At 50.1% G+C, this 9,384-nt stretch overlaps 1 protein-coding gene across 2 annotated transcripts; it reads right to left on the reverse strand.

The window, feature by feature from the left end:
* Positions 1 to 787: 787 nt before the first annotated feature.
* Positions 788 to 9,342, reverse strand: ciao2a (cytosolic iron-sulfur assembly component 2A). 2 transcript variants are annotated; one of them, XM_080002674.1, is made up of 6 exons: positions 9,144 to 9,342; positions 7,709 to 7,873; positions 1,841 to 1,890; positions 1,586 to 1,631; positions 1,373 to 1,452; positions 788 to 902 (listed from the first exon to the last, which is right to left on the reverse strand). In XM_080002674.1, the coding sequence occupies exons 1-6, from the start codon at positions 9,169 to 9,171 to the stop codon at positions 816 to 818; spliced, it is 456 nt and encodes a 151-aa protein (XP_079858800.1). In that variant the 5' UTR covers positions 9,172 to 9,342; the 3' UTR covers positions 788 to 815. The 2 variants fall into 2 exon arrangements, with proteins under 2 accessions (XP_079858800.1, XP_079858801.1); XM_080002675.1 differs by having other exon boundaries at positions 788 to 1,452.
* Positions 9,343 to 9,384: the final 42 nt, after the last annotated feature.

Here is a 9,384-nt window from a genome sequence, read left to right on the forward strand (position 1 = left end):
CCAAACACTCGTTCTTCATTTGACCTTTAATTTCCTGTTTGGACGGAAAGGTGGCGACAGACATGTGTGTGTGTGTGTGAATGGTGTGTATGAGTGTGTATGTGTATATGTATGTGGTGTGTGTGTGTGTATGTGGTGTGTATATGTGGTGTGTGTATGTATGTTGTGTGTGTGTATGTGGTGTGTATATGTGGTGTGTGTGTGTGGGGTGTATGTGGTGTGTGTATGTGTGTGTATGTGGTGTGTGTGTATGTGGTGTGTGTTTGTGGTGTGTGTGTGTATGTGGTGTGTGTATGTGGTGTGTGTGTGTTGGGGGGGTCATGGGAGTGGGATCCTGACACTGTCTCTAGTGACAGAAAACAGATTCAGTTCCATATTGTTCTGTTGAACACTCAGGTGAGAACCATCACTGACACTAATACAAGTATTATATGATATGATATGATATATATATACATATGATATATATATATGATGTAAGATATGATATGATATATATATGATATGATATGATATATATGATATAAGATATGATATATGATATATATGATATATGATGACATTGTTTTTTTACTCTGCTGGTCCAGAGCAGCAGGGCCCCCCGCTGGACGCAGGCTCAGCTGCACATCTCCTCATCATCCACTTCTACAAATGTACAACGTGCAGCGGCAGCGACGACGTGGCTCCAACAGAACCAACCGGAAGAACCGAGCTGAAAGCAAACTGGTTTAATGCTGTCAAATGACCTTTGACCCCAGGCGGACACATAGAGACAAGTTCAACTGAAGTTTCTACACAATAGAACTTTTAATGTTTCATATCATAAAAAAACAACAAAACATCTTTAAAAAGATCAGAGGACCAAGGACTTCCTGTTGACGCTGCATCCACTTCCTCTTCAGCTGGTAGAGATGTAGAGAACGGCGTGTTGTATCAGTGTGTGTTGTATAACATTGTGTGTGTTGTATTATAATGTGTGTGTTGTATTATAATGTGTGTGTTGTATAGTGTGTGTGTTGTATCATAGTGTGTGTGTGTTATGTCATAGTGTGTGTGTTGTATCATAGTGTGTGTGTGTTATGTCATAGTGTGTGTGTTGTATTATAGTGTGTGTTTCCTGTATAAGGAAGGTGTGTGTGTGTGTGTGTGTTGTGTAAGGTGTGTGTGTGTGTTGTATAAGGTGTCTGTTGTTAAAGGTGTGTGTGTTGTATAAGGTGTGTGTGTGTGTTGTATAAGGTGTCTGTTGTTAAAGGTGTGTGTGTTGTATAAGGTGTGTGTGTTGTATAAGGTGTGTGTGTGTGTGTGTGTGTGTGTGTGTGTTGTATAAGATGTGAGGTGGTTTAGGTGTGTGTCAGTAGTCGGGCTCGCTCACACACTGCTCCACGATGCTCTGCAGGTTGGGGTTCTCCATCGCAGCGGCAACTCGCTCCTTATCGTTGATCTGTTTGTTTACTGGAGGAAGAGGAGGAGGAGTCACACAACTGATCCTCCTCAGTACATATATACAGTATACAAATGTATGTGTATGCACACACACACACACACACACACACACACACACACACACACACACACACACACATACTGTCTTCTTCTGTGGAATGTGTTCCTTCAGAAATGTAGATTTCCAGCTGAGAAGAAAAAAAACGAGACGTTAAACAGTAAAATGTTTCATTTTCCAGTCGTTCACCGTCACCATGTCGACCAAGACACATCTTCGCTGCCATACTACAAAGAACCATATAATTAGGATTTTGTGTATTTATGCAGAAATATTACATAAAAATGATGTTCATCTACAGAGAGAGAGGATGAATAGAAATAAAGATGTTGGATTTACCTTGTGTTTGAAGGGCAGACAGCGCTGCAGCTTCACCTGCAAACACAGACCTGCAGCACAGAGAAAGGAGGGTCAGGACACGAACAGAGGAGGGTCAAGATTTTTTTTTTTTCAAGATTCAAGATTTTTATTTGTCACATACATATACATACTTCCATACATATATGCAGTGAAATGTAATGCAACGCACCCGGTGATAGCACACAATAAGTCCTAGGAAAAAGTACAAAAATAAAATAAAATAAAAAGTAGAAAATTCCTTTCTAATAGACCGACTAACTGACTCCTAAAACGTAATACAGTAAGTGGAATACTTATAGAATAAGATAAAAAATATATAGAATAAAATACAATAAAAAATAAATTGAAATAAAATGGAATAGGTTGAAGGAATATGGCTATGTATATACAGATATGTGCATTTAAAGTGGCATGTGAATTAAAGTGGCATGTGAATGTGAATAGTGTGAGGTAGTGTTTGGGATAATACAGCACAGTATACAACAGTACCGCGCAGCAATACGGCATCACAAACAACCCTGAACAGTGATACAGTATGCGGTACAGTATGCTACATACAGTACAGTAGGTAGTGGAGCCTAGTGTATGGCTCAGTTAGGACCCCTGGTGAGGTCAGCGTTGACAGTTCTGATGGCTTGAGGGAAGAAACTCCGTCTCAGTCTCTCTGTTCTCGCTGCGTGACTGCGGAGGCGCTTGCCTGACCGCAGCAGCTGAAACAGTCCGTTGTTGGGGTGATGAGGATCCTTCATGATCCTACGGGCTCTGCTACTACACCTCCTGGTGTATAACTCCTGCAAGGGGGGGAGGGTAGTTCCAGTGGTACGTTCAGCTGAACGCACCACCCTCTGCAGGGCCCGCCTGTCCTGGGCAGTACAGTTCCCAAACCAGGCAGTGATGTTGCCTGTCAGGATGCTCTCCACTGCTCCAGAGTAGAAGGACTTGAGGATCCTCACCGAGACCCGGAATTTCCTCAGCTGCCTGAGGTGGTAGAGACGCTGCCTCGCCTTTCTCACCAGAGTGTCTGTGTGAACAGTCCATGTTAAGTCCTCAGTGATGTGGACTCCCAGATATCTGAAGCTGCTCACCCTATCGACAGAAGTCCCATTAATCCACAAGGGCGCGTGCGTCCTCGATTGTGATCCACGCCTAAAGTCCACAATCAGCTCCTTGGTTTTGCTGACGTTCAGGTGGAGGCTGTTGTCCTGGCACCAGAGTGACAGGTCAGCCACCTCCTCGCGGTAGGCCTTCTCATCGCAGTCGGTGATCAGGCCCACGACCACGGTGTCGTCAGCAAACTTGATGATGGTGTTGGAGCTGGACCTGGCCACACAGTCATGTGTGTACAGGGAGTACAGTAGGGGGCTGAGGACGCAGCCCTGGGGGGATCCTGTATTCAGGGTGAGGGAGCTTGACATGTACTTCCCCACCTTGACCACCTGGGGGCGGCCTGTGAGGAAGTCCAGGATCCAGGTGCACAGCGGAGCATTCAATCCTAGCTCCAACAACTTGACATCATCCGTGGATCTGTTCTGCCGGTACGCGAACTGCAACGGGTCCAAGGTGCGGGGGAGGGAGGCGCAGATGTAATCCTTAATCAGCCTCTCGAAACACTTCATGACCACCGAGGTGAGGGCCACCGGACGGTAGTCATTCAGGCAGGTTGGAGAGGCGATCTTCGGGACAGGAACGACGGTGGACCTCTTGAAACAGGATGGGACCACTGATTCAGCCAGGGAGATGTTGAATATTGTGGTGAACACCGGAGCTAGCTGGTTAGCACAGGTCTTCAGTACTCGTCCAGATATGCCGTCTGGGCCCGCAGCTTTTCTGGTGTTCACCCGCATCAAAGCCCTCCTGACCTCGTGCACGGACACTGAGAGTGCGTGCTCGTCCCCAGCGGTGTAACTCCAATTAGCCGGCGAGCTAGCGGTGCTGCTGCCAGACTCGAACCGCGCATAAAAGGAGTTCAGTTGGTTGGCCAGGGAGGCGTCCGCACTCGTGGCTGGGGAGGAGCTGCTCTTGTAGTTAGTTATTGTTCGCAGCCCCTCCCACAAGCGTCTTGTGTCCCCCCGCTCCATCTGCAGCTCCACGGTGTCTCTGTACGTCCGTTTGGCGTCCCTCACCGCCCTCCGCAGATTGTACGACGCCGCTTTGTAGTTGTCCATGTTACCAGATACAAGTCCGTCGTTGTAAGCGGCCGTGCGCGCATTCAGAGCGCAGCGGATGGATTTATCAACCCATGGTTTCTGGTTTGGAAATATCCGAACTTTCACCGTGGGAACGATTTCATCCGCGAGCGTAGCCACAAAACTCACTACAACCTCCGTAAACTCGCTGACGTCACTTGAACTCGCTCGGAACACGTCCCAGTCTACGTCAGTCAGAGCGTCCTGAAGCGCAGCCTCTGATTGGTCCGTCCACCGCTTCACTTCCCTCGTCATCACCAGATCCCGCGCGATCAGAGGCCTGTAAACAGGAAGCAGCGAGATCGCGGCGTGATCTGATTTCCCGAAAGCAGGGAGCGAGACGGGCTTGTATCCGTTCTTGTAAGGAGTGTAACAATGGTCCAGAGTTCTGTCTCCCCTGGTGGCACACGTGATGTGTTGGTGGAAATTCGGCAGAACTTTTTTAAGGTTGGCCCTGTTAAAGTCCCCAGTCACCACCACAGCCGCGTCGGGATGTCTGTTCTGAAATCCGCACAACACATCGTACAGAACCGACAGAGCTGCGTCGGTGCCCGCTTGCGGTGGGATATAAACGGCTGTAATGATGACCGTGCTGAATTCCCGGGGGAGATAAAATGGACGGCATAGTATGGTCAGCTGTTCCAGGTTCGGCGAGCAGGAGTGGGAGAGGAATTTGGTGTTGTTGGCGTTACACCAGCGGTTGTTTACCATTAGGCAGACGCCTCCACCTTTGGATTTCCCCGACTCTCCCGTTCTGTCGCCGCGGAACACGGAGAAGGCCTCGGCTGGACGTATGGCTTCATCCGGCACCAGTGGGGTCAGCCATGTTTCCGTCAGGCAGAGGACGCAACAGTTCCTCGTGTCACGCTGGAATTGAATCCTCGCTCGAAGTTCATCCATCTTGTTCTCCAGGGACTGGACGTTAGCAAGAAGGATGCTTGGCAGAGGTGGACGGTAAGGTTGCGTCCTCATTCTGACCCGAATGCCGCCTCGTTTACCTCGGTGCTTCCTCCGTGGGCCGGCTCGTGGAACAGCGACTCCATTTTTGTTGTTGTAGTTGTTGTTGCGAGTGTTCCCGCGTAGGATTTCCGCCGGCCACTCTGCTCCCCCGGATAAAAAGTCCCAAAGTTGTTCGTTTAGGGAAATTTTTATATCCATGAGTGCATCGCGGCCGTATGAGTTAATTGTTGATGTTTTTCTGGCGAACATTGTGATAAAAAAAGGAAAAAAATACTAAAGAGTAAGAAAGTAACCGGAGCGCCGGCGCAGGCGACCGCTAGGGGCGGCGCCACTATCGCGGGTCAGGACACGTACAGAGGAGGGTCAGGACACGAACAGAGGAGGGTCAGGACACGGACAGAGGAGGGTCAGGACACGGACAGAGGAGGGTCAGGACACGAACAGAGGAGGGTCAGGACACGGACAGAGGAGGGTCAGGACACGGACAGAGGAGGGTCAGGACACGGACAGAGGAGGGTCAGGACACGGACAGAGGAGGGTCAGGACACGGACAGAGGAGGGTCAGGACACGGACAGAGGAGGGTCAGGACACGAACAGAGGAGGGTCAGGACACGAACAGAGGAGGGTCAGGACACGTACAGAGGAGGGTCAGGATACGTACAGAGGAGGGTCAGGACACGTACAGAGGAGGGTCAGGACACGGACAGAGGAGGGTCAGGACACGGACAGAGGAGGGTCAGGACACGGACAGAGGAGGGTCAGGACACGAACAGAGGAGTGTCAGGACACGGACAGAGGAGGGTCAGGACACAGACAGAGGAGGGTCAGGACACGAACAGAGGAGGGTCAGGACACGAACAGAGGAGGGTCAGGACACGGACAGAGGAGGGTCAGGACACGGACAGAGGAGGGTCAGGACACGGACAGAGGAGGGTCAGGACACGAACAGAGGAGGGTCAGGACACGAACAGAGGAGGGTCAGGACACAGACGGAGGAGGGTCAGGACACGGACAGAGGAGGGTCAGGACACGGACAGAGGAGGGTCAGGACACGGACAGAGGAGGGTCAGGACACGAACAGAGGAGTGTCAGGACACGGACAGAGGAGGGTCAGGACACAGACAGAGGAGGGTCAGGACACGAACAGAGGAGGGTCAGGACACGAACAGAGGAGGGTCAGGACACGGACAGAGGAGGGTCAGGACACGGACAGAGGAGGGTCAGGACACGGACAGAGGAGGGTCAGGACACGAACAGAGGAGGGTCAGGACACGAACAGAGGAGGGTCAGGACACAGACGGAGGAGTGTCAGGACACGGACGGAGGAGTGTCAGGACACGGACGGAGGAGTGTCAGGACACAGACGGAGGAGGGTCAGGACACAGACGGAGGAGGGTCAGGACACAGACGGAGGAGGGTCGGGACACAGACAGAGGAGGGTCGGGACACAGACAGAGGAGGGTCGGGACACAGACAGAGGAGGGTCAGGACACGAACAGAGGAGGGTCAGGACACGGACAGAGGAGGGTCAGGACACGGACAGAGGAGGGTCAGGACACGGACAGAGGAGGGTCAGGACACGGACAGAGGAGGGTCAGGACACGGACAGAGGAGGGTCAGGACACGGACGGAGGAGGGTCAGGACACGGACGGAGGAGGGTCAGGACACAGACGGAGGAGGGTCAGGACACAGACGGAGGAGGGTCAGGACACAGACGGAGGAGGGTCAGGACACAGACAGAGGAGGGTCAGGACACGGACAGAGGAGGGTCAAGACACGAACAAAGCAGGGTCAGGACACGAACAGAGGAGGGTCAGGACACAAACAGAGGAGGGTCAGGACACAAACAGAGGAGGGTCAGGACGCGAACAGAGGAGGGTCAGGACGCGAACAGAGGAGGGTCAGGACACGAACAGAGGAGGGTCAGGACAAGAACAGAGGAGGGTCAGGACGCGAACAGAGGAGGGACAGACAGAGGGATGGACAGACAGACAGAGACAGATGGCCAGAAAGAAAGACAGCACGTGTGCTGCTGCTGTTTTCACTGTTCACTGTTTCACTGGACCATGTGACTAAATCCAGCAGCATCAGATTTTTTTACGAATACCTCGATATTGATAATATTTGGATATATTGGGGACTATTGGTGCTGCCAGAAGATATTTACAACCAAAAATGATTGTAGAACTAATCATTAATAACAAGGATTACAACTGTTTGTTGAGTACAGAAAACTGCATAACTTTATTGTAACAGATTACTTTACTGTAACAGATTACTTGAATGAAACCCTCCTTAAAGACGTTTAGCTAGATCACCATGCTACTAGAACCAGGAGCTGATCACATCGTGATTTGATATGGACATATGAGCCAGCAGTGCTGAAGGACAGACTGATCAAAAGGAATTGGAGCAGGAAGTGAGGCTGTCATCGTGGAAACCAGGACGACAGAGAGGTTTATCAGTTTCTTTGTAAACAGGCGTTGATGCAGACGCCACCAAGTCTTTACTGGACATTCAAGGGATATTTTGATGTTGTTTAGATTTGGGTGTTTTTCTTCATAAATAAACAGTGACTTTTATTTGTCCATTTGCATACGAAATATATTTACGTTTGAAATGTCAATTAAAACATTTAAAGAATATATTTCTTCAAGCTCTGCCGGTTACAACAGGATAATCAGATGGAGAGGTTGTACCTATGAGCGTGGCCAGCGAGCAGTGCGGCACGGTGGGGGAGAACCTGATGATGATGAGGAACTCTTCGTTGCCGAGCTCCTGCACCTCCACACACTGCTCCGTCACCACCTCCAGCTCCTCCAGTGTGTTGGGCTTCTCCGGGTCCCGGATCGAGCGGATCACGTCTGCACAAACGGCACAACACGGTACTTTATATCAATACATATCAAACATGTTTCAAATCTCAACGGACGTTGGAGATGTGAGACGCATCACGATACGTTCAACATCTTTGTTGTGTGGTGTGGAGAGCAGCAGCCACGCACCCCCACCCCGTTCCACCTGCCGTTTACATGCGTCTTGGTGACCCCATTACAAGCGGACAGCTGTAAGTACAGGTGTGAAGGCACCAAACCACGTCGCTCGTGCTCTATGACGCAGTGATGGGGAGAGCAGCTTAGTTGTGTTTAAAATTTTTGTTTCATACAAGTAGGAACAAACTCAAATAAAAAAACATCTCAAATAAGAACACAGGTAAAATGGCGCAGCGCTGTCTAGAGGACACTCAAATTCTCTTCAGCTATGTTCACATTATAATTTTTCCACACAAGAAAATCAGGAAACTAAGTCAATGTGTTGAGCCTGAACCCTGCGCTGCCCACGGTTCACACCGAGCAGGAAGTGAGGTCCGATGCCAAGGTGTTTCTGAGACACGTGGAGAGGCATCTCAATGCCAGGTGTTAACAGAGCCACTCAGAGCTGTCCACTCGGATCGAACCTCCAAACACGTGGATGCCAGGTCTGAACAGAGCCTGACACATCCCAACCACCAGGCAGAGTCCTGACCCCCCAAAGCCACATGAGATTCCACACAGAGGCGTGGCTGCGCCACTCTGCGATGACAGTCCCAACTCTCAAAACCCCAAATCTCACGCCGTCCAACGTGACTTAAGAGTCAACAAACATGGCGGACGATGGGCTAGAACCAGCGTTGCTATTTTATTTGACTATGTTTTACAGAAACAATAGAAACCAGAGGATGAAGTGGGACTGACATGGACTGTACTGTTACTCGGTGCATGGCAGCGTCGGCTGCTGTCGTGTTTAGAACCTGTTCCGGTTCTGTCGGCTCAGCTCCCAACCGGCTCTCCAAGGGGGGGGATCGGGCCCAAAGCGGCATCATCTTGTCGTGTGTACCTACTCCAAGTCCTTCTAATCCTCCTGTGGCTGTTCTATTGAAAATGATCTTCTGGATCTGCATGTGCGTACACGTTGTACTTATTGTAGCCATGTTATATCAGGAAATACTTTTACTTTTCATAGGTTATATACATTTAAGAGTGGAAACATTGTCTATGTGGCACTTTCATTTTTACAGGGTAGTTTTACTTTTACTGCAGCAGTTTACTGAGTAGTTGACCCTGACCCCTGACCTCTGACCTGGAGGACACTCACCGTAGACTTCTAGAGCTTTCTCCTCCATCTTTTTCGTCTCGCAGCAGCAGGCAACACTATCTCCACGTTCCTCACGGCGCCATGATCCCCAGTTTAGCGGAGCGCAGCACAGTTCAACGTATTAAATATTAAACATAAATTAAACATAAACATGAAACACGACGCGCGGCACGGACTCTGCAGCTTCCGGTGTGGTCTGAACCCTGCGCGCGGCGCTTCCTGTTTCAGACTAAAGCAACCG

This window comes from Zeus faber (assembly GCF_960531495.2).
Source record: "Zeus faber genome assembly, chromosome: 6".
In the NCBI taxonomy this organism is placed as follows: domain Eukaryota; kingdom Metazoa; phylum Chordata; class Actinopteri; order Zeiformes; family Zeidae; genus Zeus; species Zeus faber.

Bases quoted from the DNA above. Each gene is read 5' to 3' on its own strand.
- ciao2a (XM_080002674.1), bottom strand. From the start codon at position 9,171: ATGGAGGAGAAAGCTCTAGAAGTCTACG. The intron at 7,874-9,143 runs GTGAGTGTCCTC...CCGTTTGTGCAG, and splicing joins GAAAGCTCTAGAAGTCTACG to ACGTGATCCGCTCGATCCGG. The intron at 903-1,372 runs GTGAGCGAGCCC...CATCTCTACCAG, and splicing joins AGAGCATCGTGGAGCAGTGT to CTGAAGAGGAAGTGGATGCA.